Here is a 25,278-nt window from a genome sequence, read left to right as displayed (position 1 = left end):
TACAAATTGTTACAGAGAAAAAGCAGGGCCAAATGAAACATGAGGGTCTATGAGTCACAATGAAAAGTGGTAAAGGAGAAGTGAGAACATGGCGTATAACATGGATATCATTAGTTGAATTAGAAGAGAATGGTAGGAACAACAGCGATTTACATGAACTCTTGAGTAATTGTTACAGACATAGTAAGATTCGATCTATATTTAAATGGGGTTCTGAAAGTTGTTTTACTCTACCTTCCAGACTCAGGTTGGCTGTGCTTGACACTTGGCCTACAGCATTACTAGCAACAAAAGTGTAAGTTCCTTCATCTTCTGGAAAAGCTTCGGCAATTTCCAGTTGGTAGGTGTCTTCGAATTGAGTCATTCTAAAGAACCGAGATGGCTTGATTTTCTTGTCTTTGCTGTACCAAGACACTTTAAGATCTGTAACACAAGAGAAAAGAGATACTTTGACCACAAAAACGAGTGGATTTTAAAAATTTACTTGCAAACACAATGTTAATAATACTAGTGACTATATTTCATATTTGACTTAATAACATTATTCTTTTATCTGGGTATGCCATATGCACTATTCATCTTCAAGAAGGAAACATGATTCTCGAAAAATATAGCTTGTTCTATGGTTGAACTGGTTGTAATATTAAAATGATAGAATTTCAGAAACATTCTCTTTAGACATTTGCATGTCATGCAGTGGAAGCAGGGATTTTGACATATTCAGTGACTTTGAGAAAAAGATAGTCCTGAGAACAGTCATCATGAAGGGTTTGATCCGGGCTTGTAGTTGCCTTCTGGGACAGAAAGTGAGAAAAATCTCCACTTTTGGTTTGCAGAAAGATCAATCATAAAGAGAGCTGAGAAGATCAAGATATGAAAAGTCTAAAATAGATGCCTTTGAAGGCTGAAGGAAAAAATCTCTATTTTTTTTTCCTAATGAGCAAAAGGTTTTAGTACAGCAGTACATATGGCACAAATAATTGTACAGAAAATAATTTTTTAAATAAAGAGGGAGATTTATGGTATTTAAGCATCTCAGTTACATTTAACACTTTTCAGAGTGGCAGTTATAATACATTATAATAAAGTTAGCTATTTATGTATAAGGATTTGAACCATTCTAAAATAATAGAAAATAAAAACTTAAATCACAGTTAAAGAGCATGTTATTATGTTGTAATAATTGTAGGTGATATGTACTCTAATTTTAGTTAATTGTTTGAATTGCCAAAATCAAAGCCACCCTGTTTATGGAGCACAGTCACAATACTACTTCACTGTCTAAATATCATCCAGGACGACCTTCCAATAGTTTAATTACCTAGCATTTGTCTGCATTTTAATGCCAATATTGGTCTATAAAAGTTACTGTCCTTCCCATGATGGTAGTTGTGTATAAATGCAGGTTCTCCTCTTAGAGTAACAAATCTGTTCAGTTCCTTACATAGCAAGGTAAAGTAGAAAATGAAATCCTGACACTACAACTTGTCAGCTTTGTGACCTTGGACATGTCATTTAAGCTTTCTGGATCAGTCTTTTCATTTGTAAAATGGTGTGCATAATAATTTATGGGCTATTTATTGCATACAATTGCTGTGAGAATTAAATGATATAAGACACATGAAAGGGCTTTATAAGCCACTGGCACAAGTCAGGCATTATAGCAAGAATGTCTAACATCACAGACGGAAGCAATGTCGTCTTCAATAATACACCAGAAGACAGGGCCATGTGATATAATGGGAAACACATCACTATTTAGTTTATGTGAAGGTGTGTGAGTGTGTGTGTGTGTGTGCACACACGTGTGGTGTAATAATTAATGGCAGGGGAAGGATGAATAGTTTGGTACATCCTCTTACAAGGTTCTCTACTTATTCCTGCTGACAGCTTCTTCCTTTGGTAAACTAAATGAGGCACCAGGATACACATGAACTGCCACTGGTCATGAACTGCCCACAATAAGTGAGTTAACATGTGAAGCCTTTCTTGGTAGTGGACTTGGTGCTTGTGACTGTGATGCCATAATCGGCGTTGGCCATTGGCCTCTCGCGGCTTCTGTGAGGCCACTCTTCTCCGATCTCACCTTCTGATTACTTCTCCAATACCTCACTTCTCTCCCTTGACTCCCCTGGCTGAGGCTTATTCTACACTCTCCAGGCCTATTGTAATAATCTCTCTCCAGTTCCTGACTGCCAGTCTAGCCTCCCACATCTGTCCATTCCTTCTTTCCCCATCACAATATTGTTTCTAAAAAGTAAACCTGATCACATTACCCAGGGGCTTAAAAATCCTTCAGTGGCTCCTCAGTGTAAACAAGATCAATTCCAAAATCTTCAGCATAGAATAACAAAAACTTTAGCACGGCCTTTGCCATATTTTCCAGCCTTCTCATCGCTCATGATATCACTTTCCAACAATACTTAAACCATTCGGTTCTAGCACATGAAGTGTCCTTTCAAGTTTTGATGACTTGGAGATGTTTTCTCTTTCTAGGATGCCACTGTGTTCAATGGCCCTACTTATTTTTCAATGCTCAGTTTATACATCTTCCTCTGCCTCTCTCCTGGACAGAGAATGATGAATATGTGAGCCTGTTAATAGCACTTACAACCTTGGGATCTAGTTGTGCGCATGCATCTCCTCACTTATATGCTGAGCTCCTTAAAGGCAAGAGCAAGAGATCTGTGCAATCCAGCACCTAGGGTAATGTCTCAGTAGCAGGGAAACAGTAAATGGTAGAATAAAAATTTCCCAGATGCTTGAATGAATAATGAACAGTATAGTTTCTAGATTAATTATTCATCATTTTGTTTGGCTCTCTGTCACTCTATAATTCTCCAAATGACACTGTGGAATAAACATTAGCAAAAACCTAGCTTTTTTATGTTTTAAGATTCTGCTTTCTCAGATTGTTCCTATACCAGTAGGTGGCACTGGAGACCTTCAATAGGTAACATTTTCACTGCTAGAAACAACACCTGGTTGCTCAGGCCCACATTTCATGTTTCAGAAAGTACTGCTTCCCCACAAAACATGGAAAAGGGGTTTCTGAAGACTCTCAATTTATTTCCAATTTGTGGAAAGCAGGGCTATGCTTACTTAAGGCAATACCAGGCCAGAGGAAATTGTGTAAACATTTTTAGTCCTAGTGATGTGAAACTATGTGAGTTGATAAGTTTCTGAAAGGGTATTTTATTTAGTGAATTTAATTTCTTCCATTCAGAAAAGAAATTTATAAGATGGTGCTAAGACCACTATATATGTACAAATATTACCACACATAGGAAGTTAATGATCTTCTGAGTTTACAAAGCCTATACAAACTTTTAAAGACATCAGTCATACAGAAAAGATAGTGAAGTTTTCTCTTTCTTTTTCTACCCCAACTGGTGTCTTATAGAGTGTTTCATGTATATTTCTGCAAGCAATACTATAATATGTTAATATGTTATAGATTTAAAAGCACAATACCAATATAGTTAAGACTAATATTACTACTTTGAATGATAGATATATGTATGTTTATATAAAAATTCCCCTAAAATTAAATAAATGGATAAATTATTTAGTGTAGTTTTAGTGACTTTACTTTTAAAATACATTTTTTTATTATTGTGTTAGTAGGATATTATCAAATTGGTCCTCATTTATTAATATTTAATATTTCTTGAACACTATGCCTCAAGTATCTAGTCTATGGTATTTGTCCATGTTGGTCACCCAATACTAAATATTGATGTTTATATAATTCCTTTCTATGGCTATAATAAAATGAATGTATTGAGCCCCAGTTACTTAACAGCTATGCCTACAGGTGCTTTACATACATTATATCTTTTAATTATGCTCATAAAATCAAATAGGTCCATTGGGTTTCTAGATCACCATCTCCATTCCTGAGGAGGAAATCATCAGGTCAGAAGACCAACTGAAGTACTAACGTGGTTAGAAAAATAAATCTTGACAAGGTAGAGACTGGATTATGAACTAATGGGAGGAGCATAATAAACAAAACAATAAAGCTTTGCAATTACTTTTGGGTCAGAGTGCTGGAAGGTGCCCAAGCTTTGAGAGTTTCCCCTTGGTTGATGGTATACAAAAGCCAAGAAAATTAGTCAGTGATTTTTCATTTGGGATAAATGGATCATACATTCATTTGATTTATCTTGTCTCTATCTGAGGTCTGTCTATAATCATAATTGACTTGAAGTGGTTCTACATATCTTGTCTCATTCTACAAAGATCTGATTCCTGGGATGAGGGAACTGGCTGGTGGTACGTGAGAAGCATGCCCCAATTAAAAATGGTAGCAGGTAACTCTGATTGATTACTATATGATGAGCACTACACTATATACCAACTTGGGTTACCTAATTTAATCTTGATAATAATCTTAAGTGTTTGATAATAGTCATTTAACAATCATTAATTTGTCCAATCAACAACTATTTACAGAGTACCTACTATGTACTGGGTGACATTCTAGGGCAAGGATCCACTCTTGCTTTCATAGAGCTTACCTTCTGGCAGGTATTATTTTTTCAGACGCTAAATTCTAGGTACTGAAACAATTCCTAGCCTTATAAAATATACTTTCTAGGATTGGATGCAATAGTATACTCAATGTATTCATGAGAGAAAGAGAACCAGAGGAATGATATATTTGACTAAAGTCACATATTGAAGGCAAGATTCAAATCCGGTATCTTTGACCATAAAGCTCCAACTTTTGACTACTATAGAATATTGTTTTCCAAAGGATACCTTCCACACAAGCATTGTCTGTAGACTGAATAATGTCTTATATAAATGTATTATTCTTTTGAAATATATGTAGATGCCATTATAATTAATCTAATAATAATTTTAGTTTGTCATTGTATTTTATCAATTAAGAAATTAAATTGCAGCTACAATCATAAAGGTGACTTGACTTTTTTTTAAGATTAGTGAAAAACACAAATCTAATTTTTTATTGTGAAAAAGAACACATAACATAACATAAACTCTTAACCATTTTTAAGGGCACAAAATAGTAAAAACACTTATCTAATTCTTAATTTAATAATTAAGTTTTCTGCTAGATTTCCATTAAGCTTCAAATTATGCATGAGAGACGTTTGTGATGGAGGAAAAGGTCAGAGAATGTTTTTCCCATATAATTCTTTGTTCTTAAACTTACCTGTTCCAGAAACCCGGCATTGAAAACGGGCTGGTTGCCCTTCAGAAGTGACAGTGTCCTGAAGTGGGGTGATGATAGCAGGAGGATAAATGGGCATTTCCTGATCAGGAGACACAACTTCTGGAACTAAAGAAAGAAACCACAAGATTTGTCATGATTAAGTCACCATGGAGACTTCACAGAAGGGAGCATGTAGGTTTATCTTAATTTATTTCACAGCAGAGTGCTTTCAAAGTTGGGTAGCAGTCTACTTTTATGAGCTCCAATTTGTATTTTTTTAAGGCACTGGGAAAGCACAAAAGCCTGCTTGTTAGGTTTTTAAGCCGGGAAGTAGCAAGGCATTCCCACCTTCCACTGAGAGTGAAGCTGATGTTGTGGCAACTCCATAGTCATTCTTGGCTTCACAGGTATAGACTGCCGCATCCTCTGGGAAGGCTTCAATTAGCAAAAGCGTGTACTCTTGCCCATCATGAAGAAATTTGCACTTGAAGCCAGTGGAAAGCAGCTGCTCTTCCTTGTACCAGGAAATTTTGGGCTGTGGTCTGCCAGATATCACGGCACAGAAGCGGGCAGGCTTGCCAGACTGCACAGTGACAGGCTGGAGCTCCTGCAGGACTTGGGGCGGTTCAGGAGCTAGGAGTAAATGTTGACAAATAGCCCATGAAAAAGTGTAAAAATACAGGAGAGCATGCAAAACTCTACGTTAATTTGTTGCTGGGTAGTTATACATCCAGAGACAAAATTGTGGAATTTTTGTGGTATTTTTATTTGCCTCAGAATATTAGAACATTCTTTGTGCTAGGAATGAAGAAAGCATTTAGAATTTGTCCTCAAGCCAAGGGAATATCTTCAAAAAGATATTTTTGATATTTTGGGGGCATGCTGAGAATACTGAGTTAACCTGATTATCCCAGTTTCTGGTTGGGGTGGGGGCTTAGCGATGGATACCTGAAGGAATTATAAAATCTTTCATGTGCTACCTATTTTCAAAAGTAATGTGGTGAGGAGGCTCATCTCATTCAGGTTTGTTTGTTTTGCAAGTATTTGTGTTTATGTCATAGTCATTTTGTTATGTACCAGTGCCAGTAAAATGCAATCAGTAAGTGTTGAATGAATGACTCAATAAATACTATTTCAGATCTAGTTAAATACAATTAGGTAGACTTAGCAAAATTCAGCTTTCCTGTTTTGCTAACTAAAGCATATTCTTAGTGCCATGATGAGTGAGAGGACCTGGTTAATTTATGAAACCCAAACATTGGAAGAAATGACTTCTGTGAGGCTAGTTTCTGACACTATCATAGAAAAGATTTTTACTTTTCTGTTCCTTGGCTTCTCCACTACTAATATAGAGATAGTAAGAACTGGATGTCATGACTGTTGGTCTTCTAGGATCCTAGGAAATGTTGGTGATATGGTTCATCTTTGTGAATCTTGAGATTACCCCTAGTGTTCCTGCATCTGCCTCAGGGGTATTTTATTCAGAGAGGTATGGCCTAGGATGAGGACAGGAAGGATGAGGAAAGAGATCCATTTTTCTCTTGCATCTAGGTTAGACTCTAAACAAGGTCAGCTTGAGATTCAGCCTTAAGATTTCTAATGAGGAAAGCAGAGGTTTCATAGCACTCCCCCGAGGACTGCTCAGAGGCTCCTCAGGAGTGCTTGGTAGCATGTGGAATTCCTCCTCCAAAATAAGAGTCCTTGTTCTTAAAGTTCGGGGTAGAGAGGATTTAGCTCCACATTGCCTGAGGCTCTCTAGGCCCTCCAGGGTCTCAAAGAAGACCTTTGAGTTCTCCCAGGCACTCTAAACCCGAAGTTGGAAACACTCCTTTTCGCTTGGAAGTGTTGCTAGGACTTGAACAGTCCAGGTGGAGAGCAGAGAACTAAAAGAGTTTAATGGCAAATCTGGAGGCTCATCTGGGGTATATGATAACTGACACCCAGCGGGTGTTCAATAGTGTTGATCAACCAAGTGAGGATCTGGCCATCAGGCGCTTTCTGGAAATAGCTTCTCAATAGATCTTTTAACAGCTGCCCTTTCTTTTCCATAGGTATAACGTGAAAACAAATGTAGCTGCACATGAATGCCATAGGTTCTTTAGACATTTCCTTCAAATTGCAAGAATGTAGTGACTGAAATGGGAGAATTATTTTGAATGGATCCACAAAATATGCTGGAATCTGTCCCTACATACCATTGACATAGAGAGTGACAGAACTTCTGTTCCTTCCTGCCACAAAGGTGTATTCTCCTGCATCGCTCTGTCTGGTCTCAGAGATAAACATTCGGTGGATTCTTCTCTCCACCACATATTTGTGTCTTTCTTGAACTTGAAAATTGATTTCAATGCCATCTTTATACCAGTGGGCATCAACATCGTCTTCATTGACCTCAAACTCAACAACAGCACGCTGTTTCTCAATGACCTGTTGATGAAACAGCATAAAAAGTTAATCCATTTCTAAAACTGTTCAAATGAATGGTATGTGAAGTCAATATATTATGATCTAATAAGTTGGCTGATTATAGTACTCTCCAATTTTTCCTGCCTAGTATTGGACCAATGGTACATAAACTTTTTTTGTAGAGAATTGTATTTATACCTGCATTGGGGAAAGAAGCTGCCCCAAAGAGACAATTATTTCATCCTTAAATGTTTGATTATTAATTACTAGTAACAGATATAATGATGCTTTACATTTGGGGGCTTTTATTACCTAAAAAGTAATTACAAAATTTGATTTCATTTGTTAGGAACAGTCACTTTGTGGACTAGGTAGGAATTATTATCCTCGTTTTAAGAGTGAGAACGCTGAGGTTCAGAATTGGAAAATTAATGATGGAAGACATGTCCAGGTTATCTGAGTCCTCATTAAAGTCTTCTTCATTAAGGTCTACAGTCTCTAAAGCCTGTTTTTTTATTTTTAGTTTTTTTGGGGGAGGGATGAGCAATATGATGAAGCTGAACTCAACTGGTATTTCTCTAGACCTGTTTCCTCCATTATATCATTTGGGGTGACTGACGCTTATGAGGACAAGCTCTGTAAATGCAGCCAACCACAAAAGTGTCCAGCATCCTTGCCAGGAACCCCCAGCATGGCTTGGACAGAGCTTCCTGTAGACTTTGTAGAAAGTAGTTCTAGCCACTAAGGCCTTCCACACTTGCCTCTTCACAGAGAGAAACCTGAGAAAATGTCACCTTGTTACCTTGTTCTTAATTTCCTTAATTCTTTTTTTTTTTTTAATTTCCTTAATTCTAATTGATGTGTGAACCTCACGATTTACATTTTCTTGTTGGTGCTGCTTGGCAAGCCGCCATTTATTAGACAGTGAAGTTTCTACAGCTGCTTTAATTAAAGTATTTAGACAGCTGCTAGGGACACACTTGTTCCTAGTGGAACAAGTGAGTGGAAACTATGGCTAAATTGAGGTCAACATAAGAGAGTCTAAGCAAAGTAAGAATGAGCTGATTTAATTCTTTAAAGGACTATGGTTAGAAAATGTAAAGGGGAAACATTAAAATATAAAATGATAGATTATGGACTTGATTTTTCAAAAAATTTAGTATGTAGACAGTACCTGAACCTCCTTTTTAATGCTTCGGATGCGAACATCTCTGCCTTCTACAAAGAGGTTTGCAGTTGACATGTTGCCTCCTGCCACCACTGTGTACTTCCCAGCATCAGACATCCGGGTGGATGGGATCAGAAGGCGGTGGACATATTTTTCCTTCTGAATCTTTATTCTATGGATGAAATGAAAATTGGACTTTAGCATATGGTGATTCAAAGAAAACTGGGAATTACTGGAATGTTGCAAGACAAAACAATCGACCTGTCTGTGATCTGCAATTCCTGGTCATCTTTCATCCACTGTACAGTGATATCAGGTTCAGAAACCTCACATTCAAACATGGCTCGCTTCTTCTCCAGAACCTTAATGTCCTTAATGTGTTTCCTAAATTCTATGTGACGAGCTGGAAAACAGTATGTAGAAAAATTAACATTTTTTTTCACAGCTTTATTGAGATATAATTTACATACTATACAATCCACCCACTTAAAGTATACAGTTCAGTGTGTTTCCAGGTATTCATCATTGCGCAGCCATCACCATAATTTTAGAACATTCTGGACATTTCACATAAATGGAATCATACAATATATGGTCTTTGTATGGTCTCTGGCTTCTTTCACTTAGAATAAAGTTTGCAAGGTTCATCCATGTTGTAGCATATAGTAGTGCTTCCTTTTTATTGCTGAATGATATCCCATTGTATGGCTTTTCCACATTTTATTTATCCATTCATTAACTGATACATTAACATTTTATAAAGCATGTATGACATTTTTAATGGATCTAATATTTATGAAACCATACCTTCCACATAAAGTGTGGCTGTTGATGTAGCTTTTCCAGCCACAAAGGTGTAGTCAGCAGCATCCCCAAAGTGAACATTTCTGATGTTCAGTGAGTGTGTGAGCTTTTTCGTTCTCATTTGGCACCTGTCAGTTGATTTGATTTCCACACCATTCTTTAACCATTTGTAAGAGATGCCTTCATAGTTCACTGTCACCTCAAAAGTAATGGTGTCTTTTTCTTCAGCGTTGATGTCTTTCAGCATGGAAGTAATCATGATTGCTGCAAAGGAGAAAAGAAAAAACATCCAAGGAGATTTTATGTAAATATGATGTGGGTTATAACAGGTGCAGAATGAAAACTTGGAAAGTTTTTAGTATATCTGTTGAGGTGATTACAGTTTAGAGATAAAAACTTTGATACTTTCCATGGACTATACAGGAGAATGCCAACACACAGAGCAACAGCAAGATCAGCAAGATCAAGTGATAGACACTGAAGCATCTTTCCAGGTAGCCTTTCAATGCGACTCTAACTGGAACATTTTATCCAAGAGGAGATACTAGTGCTTTACTCAGTGTGAACACACACTAGATGTTTCAATTAACAATTTTATTTTTTATTCTTTGAGACAGGATCTCACTTTTTCACCCAGGCTGGAGTGCAGTGCTGTGATTGTGGCTCACTGTAGCCTTGACCTTTGGTGCCCAAGTGATCCTTTCACCTCAGCCTCCTGAGTATCTGGGATTACAAGTTTGTGCCACCATGCCCTTCTGGGCCCAAGTGATCCTCCCACCTCAGCCTCCTGAGTAGCTGAGACTACAAGTGTGTCTACCATGTCCAGCTAATTTTTTCTCCTTTTGTTTTGGTAGAGGCAGGATCTCACTGTATTTTCCAGCCTGGTCTCAAACTCTTGATCTCAAGTGATTCTCCCGCCTTGGTCTCCCAAAGTGCTAGGATTACAGGCATGAGCCACACTGCCCACCCCATCAAAGATTTTTGAGTGGATTAAAAGCACGGAAAGTGTAAGGATATAGAATATTAATGAATCTACTGAATATTTCATATATATGTAATATAGATATTTTAACTTACGGGTGACTGTCAGAGTTGCGCTGACTTGGTCATTGCCACAGACAAATGTGTATTCTGCTGAGTCCTCTGTGCTGGTGTTCATGATGATCAGCTGGTGGAGTTTTCCCTGCACAACTATCTTGAACTTTTCACTCATCTCAATTTCTACACCATTCTTCAGCCACATGGAAGGGACATTGAAGTGGGATACCTCGCACTCAAAAGAGGCAGTTTTGGTCTCAGGCACCTCGATATTTTTCATGGTTTTTGTAATATGTAATGCTTGGTAAAATCAGAGAGCACTTCAGTTAATACAACTTACTAAAAGAATAAACAAAACCAAACAAATAAATAGATGGGTTCATCAAGGAAAGGGCCGTAGGGGCTGCCTAATACTTACTCTCCACAAACAGTTTTGCTTTGCATTCCAGTTGCCCCACCACAGCCGTGTATTCCCCAGCATCCGAAGGGGAGATGTTCTGCAGCATCAACTTGTGGACCTTCCTTTCTGAGACCAGTCTGTGTTTGTCACTTGGCTTAATTTCCACATTCTTATGGAACCATTTCACTGGAACAGTGTCATGAGAAACACTAACTTCAAAGGCAACAGTGGCATTTTCCAAGGCTGTCACATCCTTTGGCTTTTTAATGATCTTGACAGCTAAAAGGAAAGTTGGAGGAATTCAGTGATAGGGTTACTTAATGGTAACCATGGGCTATTTGTAAAGCTGTTTCTAAGTCAACTTACTCTCCACATGCAGTCTGGCACTGGCTCCTAGTCTTCCAAGCCTGAAGCCATAAACAGACTCATCCACGATGGCACAGTTTTTAATCCTCAGAGAGTAAGTTGTTCCTTTGATAGAGATGTCATACTTGTCATTGGATTCCAGCACAACTCCATTTTTGATCCACTGAACACCTTTGACATTAGGGTGTGTAAGCTCGACAGTGAAAACAGCATCCTGTGTTTCTGTCACTGTGAGGTTCTTCAGAGTCTTCTTAATTTTGACAGCTAAAGACAAATTTATGATTGGTTTAGAAAACATAGATGACATCATCAAGGAAAAGAAGTTCTGAACAAGATCATTGCCTAGTCACCTTGCAAAAGAATGGCTACCAAACATTTTGCAGTTATACAGCACCTCTGTTTTAAAAGACACCTGAGATTATATTTAGGGAAACCTGGGATCCAACTGGACGTGTACATAATGAAGTGATTTTTCTATACCTTAGTATGAAGTTTGCATAGCTATATATCAGTAGCATAATAGACTGATTAGAGAAGGATAAAAGATGAATGGAGAATCAGTGTCTGATTTAGCTGTTTCAGAGAGCTTTAACCAAAGAAATGGCTTTTTTGCATAAACACATTTGATAAGCAATTTTGTACGTCATGGTATATGTCTCAGGAAGGTTTAGAGGATTGAGAATGACTTTACCAAATGAAGATTTATGGTATCCAAAATGGCCATATCCTTTGTCTTTTAAAATGATAAGGATCAAGAATGTAATATAATTTGAAAAGGACAAATCCTATGTTACTTACCTTCAACTTTGAGTTTGGCAGATGTTTTGGAGGTGGCCACCTTGTAGGTGTATTCTCCAATGTCATCTAATTTGGTGGCAGCAATGATAAGTCTCCTTTTGTGGCCATCAGACTCACTTCTGATGTTGTTAGTCAGTGGCAGGTGTTTGCCATCCCTCAACCATTCGCCTTCAGAATCTGGGTTGGCAACTTCACATTCAAACACAGCTTCCTGGGATTCAGCTACAGTCTGATCTGTGAGTGGCTTGGAGATGGCTCCACCTTTGGAATAAGACAAGTACTGTTTGAGTCCTTTAAAAATATTCACACAATAAGAAAGTCTTTGCACAAGTAAATATAAAATATCAAATTTAAAAACATGATTCTGAAATCATGAAATGTCAATAAGATTGTTTTCATCCATATTGAGGAGGTACCAAAGAAATCCCTTGTCCTGAGTATGCATGACTGATAATTAGGAGAAATACTGGAATCAGAAAAGTTTTGCAAAGAAAAAGCAACTGTTGAATTAATATGAAATTATTGAAACAGTATGCTACCAGGATAGCCTCTAAATCAATTTTCTTCTTGAAAAGCAATTTACTTGGTCTTTTAATGATTATCTCCTGGGAATCTGATATTTCAATTACATAACAGTTTGCTAAACAAAATGTCCAAGTCATCAATGGTTCTACTACATTTTTGGATTTCTGTATACTAAAAATCACTGTGTTGGCAAATATCACCCATTCTATGAAGTTTCACCCCACTGCCTCCCACTTTTATCATCCACTAGCAGAAGTAATTACTGCTTTAACAAGCTAGTTGCTTATGTAGCTGTCGTATTTAAATTATGAATTTCTCAAGAAAAAAAATCAGTCTTTTTTATTGAGTTTTGTGTCCTGAGTTCCTGGAAGTGTCTGACCTACGGTAGGTACTTTAAAAACGTTTGGTGAAATTACAGTGGGGTTCATAGTTTGCTCCTGTTTCTACATATTTAAAAACATGTAATTTATATTAAATGCATAAAAATGCTGAATCTGAAATGTTGTTTTACAAGTCTTTTCATGGTTCGATCTCTGAGGAAATCTTATAATGTGAGTAAATATAAACCATAAAAGTTTCATACCAAATAAGACAAGTCATTACCATATGACTTGCTTCAATATGAGATATTATGGACAATATGATCTGAATGTAACATCTCAACTCCTCAATATTTAAAATTGTAATGAACCAAACAAATTAATGATGCCTTCTAGTTTTTTTTGTTGACAATTGATTTATATTTTTTATTCTTCATTATAAAGCTAAAAAGTTCTGCTGAATGAGCATGCTCCCATTTCTATGTCATATCACAAGTTATGTGAAGTTGTATTTTAAAAATATTCATTGAGTTCATGAAAAAGTAGGAAGAAAATAAAAGGAACGAAGGCTAAAGAAGTAAGAGTGGTTAAAAAAGGATATAATTCTTTAGAGTAAGAAAGTTTAAATAAAGCTCAATTCAGCAAATATCAATTGATTATCTGTCATGTGCAATATAATGGAATATACAAATAAAATTCCAGATTTCAGGAGTTTGTACACTGGTGTGGAAAGAGGAAATGGGGAATAAGACAAGTGCATAATACAAACTATGAAAAAGGCACATACAAAGTGATTCTGGGAGTTGGAGGAGAAAGAGATCATATACAAATGGAGAGATTAAGGAAGGCTTCATGGAGAAGGTAATGTTTGAGGTAGGCCTAGATGAACATTTGTTATTTAGGCTGGTGGGAACGATGTTGTGAGTACTATTGGCTTTGGGAGTCGCATAAGAAGAGGCGTGGAAGTGGGAAACTGAAAGGAATTTGAGGGAGAAGGAATAATAATTTCTTAAAATAACAATTGTTCCTCATTAGAATTTAGGTTAAAAAATATACCAACCTGCCACAGTAAGTTTTCCAGATGTCATATTTTCTCCCGCATAAAATGTATATTTTCCTTCATCATCTTTCATCATATTTAGAACTGTCAATTTATATATTTTTCCATGTGCTTCAATTTTATATTTAGGACTGGGTTTGATTTCCTTGTCCTTAAAATTCCACAAGACATCAATTCCAGAGTGGGACAGCTCAACCTCAAACACCACATTTTGAGTTTCTGTACAAGTAAGGTCACGAAGACCTCTGATAATTTTAATTTCTGGGAAAAAAATAAAATAATTTTGGTTATTATTACACTTGGAAAATAGAATGCTTAACATAATTATCAGATAAGTAGAATAATTCTTACTTTCTACAGAGAGATTACAGGTGGTTTCAACTCTGCCAACCATCAGCCTGTAAGGTCCTTCATCTGAAGCATGAGTTCGGTTAATGACTAGTCGCTGTTTAGTGCCTTTCACGATGGCCTGCACACGGTCATCAGGCTTAATTTGTTCATCATCTAAGTACCACTTAACAGAAGTCACATCAGGGACTGAGACCTTACATTCAAGTACAGCCTTGGTCCCTTCAATCACGTTAACATCTTTTAGAGGTGTTATCACATCCACACCTGCAAAATCATACAAGCACCAGATGAATGAATTTTGTTTGAAATGTCTGCTCCTTAAAGTTCTTTACATTGCTTGATAGAGTAAACATAAAATTGTATAAGTAGGACTCACTATAGACAGAGATGCGCCCACTGGTGGAGAGCCCAAGGGCTGGGATGGTGAAAGAGTAATGTCCAGCATCTTCCTTAGTCATGTCTTCAATGAGCAGCATATGAGATTGTTTGTCTATCACAATGTGAACCCTGTCACTGGGCTGCACTTCTTGTCCGTCTTTCATCCAGACTCCTTCCACATTTTCCAAGGAGACTTTAACTTCAAGCTGAACAATGTCACCCTCACAGACTTTTTGGTCACTAAGTCCTTGTAGGATAGCAATGGGGCGGGCTGTAAGATACGGGTAGAAAAAGAATGTTATGATCAGTTTTTATGAATAAATCATAATGATGCTCATTGCAGGCTGACAGGAATGGAAAGACTTACGTTTCATCTTTAGTTTACAGGTTGTCTTTTTCCCATCGATGACAAAGCTGTATTCTCCCTGGTCCTCTTTGGTTACATCCTTGACTGTGAGGTTCTGACGTCCACGACGAGATGTAATTGTGTATTTGCCATTGGATTTAAGCTCCACATTTTTATGATACCATTTTCCTTCTATATTTTCTGGGGATACAATACACTCTAATTCTCCTGAATATGATTCTGGAACTTCTATGTCCTGAAGTTCTTTCACAAACTCAACAACTGCACCTGAAGTGTAAAACAGAAGGAGAAATCAATTTCTCCAGAGAGGTATGCATCTAGACTTAGGATGGAGACAATGTCATATATCTTGATGTCCCCCATACTATCAGGAATATTCTTAATATCTACCTGCTGCTGGGCTAAGAAATAAATTTTCAGTAAGAAGCAGTTATTTTAATTTTTGAACATTTTTGAAAGTAGAGAGTTATGTTTCAATAAAAAAATTTGAAAGCTAAAAATCAGGATAATATTACTTAAAAAATCCAAATAGTCCAATTGTTAGTATTCTTAATTAGGAATACAAATTCATGATTCTGGCTATGAAACTTAGAGCTAACTTCCATAATTGTTTTCATGAAAGAAAACTTACAGCTAACTTCCATAATTGTTTTTATGAAAGAAAAATTGCAAAGCTAATTTTATCACATGCTAAGGGTGACTTTAAACCTTAGGTAAACACTGAAATCCTTCATTGTTGAATACCTTCAACAATAAGTTTAGCAGTCGTTTTGACATTTTCATCTTCCACAAGTACACAGCTGTAATCTTCAGCATCAGATGTGTCAATGGTCAGTACGGAGAGGAAGTGAACCTTTCTGTCAGAGTGCATCCTGTATTTATCTCCCTCATAAACTTCCACACCATCTTTATACCATTTCACTTTGACAAATGGTTCCGAAGTTTCACATTCAAAGGTTGCCATGGTGTCTTTTTCCTTAGCAACAACATCTTGTAATTCCTGTGTGAAAGTGATCAATTGCTTGGCTACAAGAAAAAGGTGGGGAGGGGAAAGAGGAGAGTACATTATATTAAATTAAATTCACAAACTGAGGAATGGGGAAAAAATAAAAGGAAACACATTCATGGATATTCATGAATGCAAAGACATGTCCATCAAAGGAAAGATGTTCAAATTACCTTGGACAAGTAAGAATGCGTGACTGGATGTTTCTCCAGCTATGTTAATGGCTTTTACCATGATGCTGGCAGAGTCCTCAGCAGTCACATCTCTTATGACCAATTCACAAACATTGTCTTCAGGCCAGTACCAGTAGATCCGGTCGGATCGTTCAATTTTGACACCATTTTTGTACCATTCACATTCAGGGTCTGGTTTCCCCACGACTCTGACCCGGAAGTGTGCATCAGATCCTTGGCCCACTGTTTGGCTTTGGATTCTTTCAAAGATTTTGGGAGCCTCCATACTAGGACTTAGTTCAATTTTATCAGGTTTAAAAGTTGGAATTGTGATTTTGCCTTCTTCAGCAAGGGCTTTCTTTTCCTCTTCAGTTAACTCTTTGGTCCAGTGGAGAAGCTCATCTTTTGTCTTCTTGAGGAGTTCCTCATAGGATTCGTCCTTCTTTCGAGACTTGAGCTCCACAGCAGTAATGGCTTCATAATAGCCCTCTTCCGTTCTGCGCTTGAATTTACTACGCAGCTCTTCTGACTCCTCGGGCACTTTTTCATGGGTAATTCTTTCAGCCCTCTTCAATTTCACAACTTCTTTGGTTTCAGTGGTGTCAACAGGTCTATCTACTTTTTGTACTTCAAACTGAAGCTTTCCTGGTTCATGTACATGAAACTCAGGCCTTGGTTCAGGAGCTCGCCTAAGGACAGACCTAAAATCTTCCCTCTGCTGAATCTCAAGCTTCACTTTATGCTCTATCACACCTTCGGGATTTTCTGCAGTGACCTTCACTTCACCCGTATCATATGATTTGCAGTCCACAATGTCCAGGTAATGGATGCCATCATAGCGAACTCTGAACCTTTTGCTTTTGCGGATGAGCTGTCCATTGAGGTACCAGTTGACTTTGGGCTGGGGGTATCCTGTTACTCTGCAGCGGAACCTTGCAGTCTCCCCTTCAAGTACTCTAACTGGCTCTGGGAACAAGACAATGTCTGGCTTTTGTTTTTCTTTCTGATCTGTTGTTACACCTGTAAGTGCACCTTCATGAGCCATTCTCTCTAATTCTTCTATTCTCTGTAAGCCTTTCCTCCCTTCAGGCAATTGGGATTCTTCCACAAGACTTTTCTCATCTTTAACAATAAGAGTAGCAGAGGTGTGATCTGTTCCATATTTGTTAGTGGCTCTGCAAGTAATGATACCACTGTCTCTAGAATATGCAACGCCATAATCAAGGCTGCAGTACCCAAATTCATTGATCATGCGGAGCCTGTTGGCTGCTTCAAGTGGCTTTCCATCATGGAGCCACTCCACCACCATTGTTGGGTCACCAATGGGTGTTAGCCTGCATTCAAAGTGGGCAGGACCAAAGCGCTTAAGTCTTAAGGAGGTGAGTTTTTTCTTGAAAAATGGTTTCTGTTGTTTCTCTTTATCATAGAGATCACCTTCTTCCCATTGCTCTTGACCATATCGCAAATGGAGGGGCTCCAGTTCCGGGGCTGCAATCTCCTTTGCTCTGTATGTCCCCCGTGGGATGATTAACCTTCTCTCTGGTTCAGGCTCCGCAAACTCAACTTCAACATTTACTTTGCATCTTGTAGTGTCTCTGCCAGCCTTATTAATAGCAGTCGCAGTATACCAGGCAGAATCTTGGCTGACAGTCGAATCGATTTTAAGGGCAGCTTCTCCCTTGGTTCCCTCAATTCTAAAAAAAGTTGGGGAAGGGAATCATCAATATAGTGGTATAGCTTCCTTGATTATTCGATTTGTATAAAGAACTTAGCTTTATCATTTCCAAACTTACCTGATTTTGGGATATTTATGAGGTACAATGATGTCACTATTTTTCAACCATACAATGTCAGGGTTGGGGTTACCCGTAGCTCTGACTTTCATTTCAAGTCGGGAACCCTCTTTTATATTGACGTTTTTCAGTTTTTCCACAAACATCGGTTTTACCTCATGTTCCACAGCTGAAAGAGAAAGGTCATGATTTAGAGTAAGACTGAAATTACCTGTTTATAGCCCAAGTGATGATAAAATTTGTTTATTTTTATTTTATTTCATTTTACCTTCCACAGTTAAAATCACTGAAATTGAAGATCTTCCTGCCCTGTTTTGGGCAACCACAGTCCATTCTCCAGAATCACTGGGTGTAGCAGGGACAATAATCAGCGATTGAGTACCATCTTCTTTAATGACTACTTTGTGGGTATAGTCATTGACAATTTGCTGGCCTGTGAAGATATGTTTAAAAGAAAGTAGATCTTAAAATAGTTTTTGAAAATCGTCACACACATACATAAGCTTGCTTTTGTGTTTCTATGATTAATGAGCAAAAACTTATCATACCATCATGAAACCAGAAGGTCTCTGGCATAGGTCTGCCAACAACTTTTAAGTCAAATCTGGCAGTTTGCCCTTCTAAACATTTGAAAGAAGCAGGTTTTAACACAAAGACCGGTTTATACAGTCTCTCAAGTTGTGACTCATCTGTCTCCTCCAGCCTACGTCCAGGGGACATTCTTGCAGGGGACATCCGTGCAGGAGACATCCTTGCAGGGGACATCCTTGCAGGAGACATGCGTATAGGAGACCTGCTCACTGAACGTGGAGAGAGAGATCTGCAAAACAAAGACAAGCGATATTTTCACGAGGCATAAAGAAAACTCAGCAAAACAAACGTCATTTGTCTTATTCATTATTCATGCTATTTTAGAATTTACTTCTTGAATATATCAGAGGGCACCTCAAACTCATTTGGATCTAAAATATAATATATTATTGTTGCCCCCACAGCTATGTTTTTCCCATATTCTCAATTTTGGCTGGTAGTCATTCAGTACATCCAGGTACCCAGGCTCAAAAATCATGGAATAATCCTTAATACTCTCTTTTCCTTACTACTTGGATTTAATCAGTCACCAGACTTTTTTGATTCGACTACTAAAACATCCTATTGGTTGGTTAAGTAAACCAATAAATATATTTATGGAAAAATATAAATGTACCCTTTTTTTTTTTAAATCTCAGAGGAGGAAAACATAGAAAACATATCTGGAAACAAAACAAAGAAAAACTAGACTCTAGCTACACACTACAGCCAGACTGACTTAGAGTTTGAATGCTGGCACCACCACTTACAGGCTGGATGAATTAAGGCACTTTTCATAGATTCCCAGGGCCTCAGTGTTCCTATTTTCCAACCTGTAACAATCATCTATTTATTGCAGGGCTGTTGTATAAATTTACATACATAAAAATCAGGTGTCAAATAAGAGCTATTGTTATGATAGCCATAGCACTAGGAAAATAAAATGCATGTTACACTGATGAAAATTCTTTGCTCATCTTACATAGGGGCAATAAAAAAACTCTTGGCAGTTGTTGGTGTTGCCAACAGTAAGTTTCTGTGCCATCTCAGCCCTCGATTTTCTTCTTACACAATAGCAACTTACTACTAAGATATTTGGTGTTTTAAAAATAATTTTACATACTAAATAATCCAGATTGTTACAAGTCTTACCTGATTCTGCTCACTGGCTCTGGTGTGGGGATGTAAGTCGGAGCTCCAAGTGGTGCAGCAGGTTCCACATACAATTTCCCTGAACAAATTGCATTTCCTTTAATATTGCTGGCAAATGCAGTGTAGATTCCTTCATCTTCTGGAAGAACAACAGGTATACGCAGACTAGCTCTGCCATCTTGTAGAAAGTCCATTTGGTATCTTTCTCCATGTTTGATGCGCTTGCCATCTTTGTACCAAGCAATCTGCAAAGAATACCCATGCATGTATGAATAAAAGTTATATCCAATAGTTATATAGTAACCAACTTGTATCTTTACTGAGGCAAGGAGGTACAATAAATGCTTATATTTTACCTTTGGTAATGGATATCCAGACATCTTGCAATGAAAAGTGACACCCATCCCCTCAAGAATTCTGTAATTCTTGATTCTTAAATCAAATCCTGATTCTACAGCTTCAGATTCAGAAATGTCAACTGCCATCTTTTCTTCTCCATCTTCTTCAAGAAGTTCTTCTAATGTAGTCTTTATTATTCTATATTCAATTTCTTTAATAAGCCTCTCTTCAAATGAAGAAATATGGAATTCCTATGCAAAAAGATTATGGTCCATTAAAAATATATATCCTTACTAATAGAAATTATGTAAGGATATTATCTGAACTAGGTTGTTGAAGTTTTTAGCTGGGAAAAGAGTCTAGAAGACTTTTTTTTTTTTTAAATCTGCATTATGGTCATCTTTCCCAGTGAATGCTATGGCATCTTGGGTAAAAAGGTATTCCAAAAGTAGGAGTTAGATTTGGGTTAGAGGTTACAGTAGCTTATCACACAGATGAAGAGAACTTAGCATTAATGAACTTAACTGTGCTAATATTTGTCTTTTCCTTAATATATTGTAATCCCTATTTCTAAAGTGACATTTTTGGCATATATGTAATCTCTATTTCTAAACTCACAGGTGCAACATACCATGAAGATTAAAGAAACGTAGCAGCAGTGAACTTGGACCTACTAATAGTTGTCTAACCCTGATCTCATCACTTGAAAATGAAAATATCAAACAAAGAAAGGAAAGTATAATCTATGAAATGGTTTGGTTGGTCATTATTTTTATACTCACCTGATCTTCTACATAAGTTCTGACCATTGTAGTATCTTTGGCCATTTTCTTCCTAATTAAGGCTTGTTCTTTCTCATACTCTTTTTCATACTCAGAATATAAAAATCCAGGTGCTGTTTCTCCAACTTTGGGTTCTTGAACAAATGCAGTCATTTGTGTCTGGTAAAGCATTTCTTGCTGGGACTTCATCAGTGACTCATAATCAGCTAAGAGTTAAGAATATAAGTTAATTTTTAACGTTCTTATTAAAAAGCGTTCATGCCACTATGCATTCAGGGAAACTCTACCCTGGGGAAGGTTAATAACCAAAAGCCAAATTTTCCAAATGTCTGCTATTGAAGTGCTCAATATTTTCTAGATTGAATTTGGAAACCAAACTTACACTAACAAATCAAACCAGTCACTACTATTATAGAAAGAATTTTTTATTAGCAGTCAGTTTTGGGAGGATTTACCATGGAGGTCTTCCTAATTTGTTGTGTGGCTTTTAAAAATTCATTTACCTTCCTGAATCTTGAGTGCTTTATCTGCTAACTGAAGATAATACTGTAACTTCCTCTAAGGGATACTGTGTAGATCAAATGAGACAGTGTAGACCAGTTCACTGTAAATGTGAACAGTCTATCATCAAAGCTATCGCATTTTTTTCAACTTATAAACATTGAAAATCCTGATTTCCAGATTTTCTTTAAAATATCGGGATCTCCAGCAACACTGAGCCTGGTAACAGCCTGGTGCATGCCTGGCAATAGCACAGCTACTGTCTCTTTGAGGCAGGGCACGTGCTCTCCAGTTTGCTACTGTTTGCATTGTGCTCCCTGTTACCTTTCTGGGCCTGGAAGGCAACTGGATTTAGAATCTCCACATTTTCAGAGGCATGAGATGCCTAGAAACAAATACACCAAACGAGAACTGCTGGAACCTCAGAAGTTTAATGCCAGTCTAGTTGTTGAGGCCATGTGGTCTCAAACATTTTCCATACAGCTGAAGCAAAGACACTGGGGCTAAGTATAAGAACCAGTAAATGGCAACAGGCTTTTCAGCAAATGCACAGCACTGCTATCTCCTTCTATTTCAGCTCTTATCATGCACATAGAAACTACCTTAGAGTTGCACTTACCTTCTTCAAGCAAGGAAGCAGATGCAGAAGTTTCTCCATGCTTGTTACGAATAACAATAGTGTATTCTCCAGCATCGTCAGCAAAAGTCATAGAAATCACTAGCTTGCATTCACCGGTTTGTTTGTTGTAACTCACTTTGTATCTTTATGAAAATGAACAGATTTTAAAAATCAGTTATAAACAACCCTTCTGTGGGTAAAATAATTGGACTTCTCTGTGCGTGGATCTGTGGTATAAAATTCAACGACCCTAAACATATGACTAAGCTCCACCATAGATTATAAGATTGCTGAAAATTGAGGAAAATGCAAGGACATGAGTAATTAGGGCCAAGTAAGTTAAAATAATCATTTAAAAAATATTTGTTGCTAGAATCAGTCATGAAATTAAGTGGTTTTTAGTGTTTATATTAGCAAATGATCAGGCCACTTAACAGGTATTTTCTCTTTATTCATTATTTTGTTCATTATTTCATTCAGAGATCAAATGAATAATTAAAACAAAAGTTTCTTTAAGTATCTCAGTATTAACTCTCTGGTACATTATTATTATTAAGATGTGGCACCTACATTTTTAGATTACCCAGTTGCTCTTTTAATCTTAAATTACAGAAAATTTAGAGCTAAATTTTATATTGAATTGAAGAAAAATTACTAGCATAGATTTTTGTGCATAACTAGCTTCCTTCTTCATTATATGGCCCCTATTCTTCTATCTTTTAGTCACTTAGTTATTACATGTTTTTATTGAAAGTTGTCTGAAATCTTTTCTGGAAGCGTGTATGTGTGTTTGTGAAAATCTGTATTTTCTCTACTTTCACAATTTCAATGAATTAAACTAGAATGTAAAGAAATGTATCTTCCATCCACTTTTGTCACATAGTTTTATTTCTTAGGAAGACTTTGCACAAAAAATAATGTAAAAATACCTCAAAACAAACTAAGAAGGCTCCACAACGAAAGAGCCTACGTTCAGGGTCAGTGGGGTAAGTAAATTCTACTTTAGGCTTCACGCATATATCATACAAGTCACAGGAAACTCTATGTTCAGACATCAAAATACCTGTATCCAGTGGTTAGAGGAACACCAGATTTTTTCCAGTACACATGGGGCTTTGGGTTGCCGCCAACTTGGCATCCAAATATCACGCTCCCACCTTCCACCAGTTTCTGGACCACTGGCTTTGTAATAAAGTAAGGTGCAGCAGGTTCTCCAGGCCCTGCTTGTTCCTCTGTGATGCTAGTATCCGTCATAACCACATCTCTTGACTCAACAAAGCTGGAAAGAGAATTCCCTTCATATTAGCTTCTGTGTTGCAATTTGCCAATACTGACGGGACTGAAAATCAAAATTGTACTAGACTAGCTGCTAATTAGCAAAATGTTTTACCGTTTCTCTTCCGCGGTAAATTTCTCAGTCACGGCTGTGGTTTCTTTTTCAAATTCTTCTGACACTAAAAGAAGACAAAAGTTTCTCCTTGAAATGAGATGTCCAGTGACCCCTGCTTAGCACTGACAGTTAAATTGACCACATAATCTACCCCCCAGTTCCAAAAAGGGACATCATTTCAAGGTGTGCAGAAATTGTACTGTGGAAGAGTGTCAGATGAGAGTGATGGCACGTGCATTAGGACTTTGGGAGGTTGGCCACTAACCCTGCACAGCCAGATAGCAGGATGTGCTGACGGTTCCGGCCTCGTTTACAGCACTGCAGGTAAATCGCCCGCTGTCTTCCGCAAATGCTTCACGAATCATAAGGCGAGCGATTCCACTCTGGAAGGTTATCTGGAAGTCAATGGAACTCTCGATTTGGTAGTCTTCCCTGTACCATGTCACTGTCGGGGATGGGTATCCAGAGATGTGGCACTCCAAGGTGACAGATTCACCTTCAATGACAGTCACGTTTTTTAAGCCCTGAAGAGAGAAGAAAAAAGAAAAAATGATATTTGTGCATATTCATCAATCATTTCTGTTTTGTAACAAATGTGGAGTCTGAACTTACACATTTCAACCGCCATAAAACGGCCTTTTCATCAGGACTCCAGAAATGGTAGTAGAGAGACAATTTATATAATATACTAATATATTAGTAAAGAGCTGTAAGGCTCAATAGCAAATGCTACCTATGCAACAAAGCTTTGCCATGGTATTACCTACTGGAATGAATCTATCTCTTTCATGGATTCTCCTTCTGTTGTGGTGCATATCACCTTATATATTTTATTATGCTTGTTTATGTACATTTTCTCTGATGGCAGAGAAAATATTTCACAGAGGGATGGATTGGTCTTTATGTCTCCACAGCTCCTGCAATAATGCCTTCTGCATATTAGAAACTCACTAAATCTTTTGAATCCATGAATGATGTACTACACATAATTTCCCTCTTCCTTGCCAAACAGTGTATGGTCTTAAAATGAGCATCTGTAACCTCACTAATGTCATTTTTGTATTAGTTTGAGAAACTGATCTTTGAAAACATGCATGAAAATGATTTGAGTAGATATGAATAGGGTCCAACATAATCAATAACTTTACTCACCGAGACCAAAGTTGGTGGAGTAACAGGAATTTCAACAGGTGCAGGTACTCTTGCTGTTTCTGTTACCTAGATTATTACAAATGACATTACAAAATGCTCATGAAATCAAGGTTCATATCATAAACTCTTAGCTCATGCAACATTATAAATATAATTTGAGAAAAAGATCTCTAATCCATACTATGCTCCATAAAAATCAAGTCTGAGTGCAGTAAAGGAGAAAGGCAAGACTCTGCTGGCTGCTTTTCAGTACAAACTGGCCAACCACATGGCCCTGCTCAATGGGAGTGGACCAAGCAACAGCAGGTAACCAGGGACCAACCTTGGCTTCGCGCCCGTGCAGTACTTCAAAGCGCTCTTCACGGACGGTGGTGCCAGTGATGCTCACCCCTACTTGCTTTTTCACTTCAACATCAGCTTGACTCTTGTACGTATCTGGCGTGTCAGCGAAGGGGAACTGTGGCGAAGGGGTGGGCTCTGCCCTTACTCTAGTCTCACTGGGCTTCACAGTAGGAGCCTTCACCGATTTGGTGATCTTCTGAGCAGAAGATGTGGCTGACAACTCTTTTTGTAATGTGGCAATAGCACTACCGGCTATTGATGCCTACATGGGAACAGTCAGAAAATAAAGTCAC

The 25,278-nt window shown here is 37.6% G+C and overlaps 1 protein-coding gene across 1 annotated transcript in view; it reads right to left on the bottom strand.

Annotated features, from left to right (window-relative positions):
• The window catches only part of LOC101030681 (titin), a 271,305-nt gene that overhangs the window by 222,985 nt on the left and 23,042 nt on the right, over window positions 1-25,278 (bottom strand). The window contains 29 exon segments of the mRNA XM_074399411.1: window positions 235-423; window positions 5,186-5,311; window positions 5,534-5,818; window positions 7,381-7,612; window positions 8,766-8,931; window positions 9,021-9,162; window positions 9,567-9,827; window positions 10,641-10,901; window positions 11,020-11,280; window positions 11,368-11,631; window positions 12,166-12,426; window positions 14,071-14,331; window positions 14,422-14,685; window positions 14,798-15,070; window positions 15,167-15,433; window positions 15,911-16,192; window positions 16,346-18,039; window positions 18,139-18,307; window positions 18,407-18,571; window positions 18,687-18,958; window positions 19,861-20,105; window positions 20,217-20,450; window positions 20,982-21,187; window positions 22,102-22,244; window positions 23,165-23,380; window positions 23,492-23,555; window positions 23,757-24,015; window positions 24,644-24,709; window positions 24,966-25,247. Of these exon segments, the coding sequence (XP_074255512.1) occupies window positions 235-423; window positions 5,186-5,311; window positions 5,534-5,818; window positions 7,381-7,612; window positions 8,766-8,931; window positions 9,021-9,162; window positions 9,567-9,827; window positions 10,641-10,901; window positions 11,020-11,280; window positions 11,368-11,631; window positions 12,166-12,426; window positions 14,071-14,331; window positions 14,422-14,685; window positions 14,798-15,070; window positions 15,167-15,433; window positions 15,911-16,192; window positions 16,346-18,039; window positions 18,139-18,307; window positions 18,407-18,571; window positions 18,687-18,958; window positions 19,861-20,105; window positions 20,217-20,450; window positions 20,982-21,187; window positions 22,102-22,244; window positions 23,165-23,380; window positions 23,492-23,555; window positions 23,757-24,015; window positions 24,644-24,709; window positions 24,966-25,247 (7,810 nt within the window).

The sequence above is a fragment of the Saimiri boliviensis genome, chromosome 5 (genome assembly GCF_048565385.1).
Source record: "Saimiri boliviensis isolate mSaiBol1 chromosome 5, mSaiBol1.pri, whole genome shotgun sequence".
Classification (NCBI taxonomy): Eukaryota; Metazoa; Chordata; class Mammalia; order Primates; family Cebidae; genus Saimiri; species Saimiri boliviensis.
This window is presented reverse-complemented; position numbering and strand designations above follow the sequence as displayed.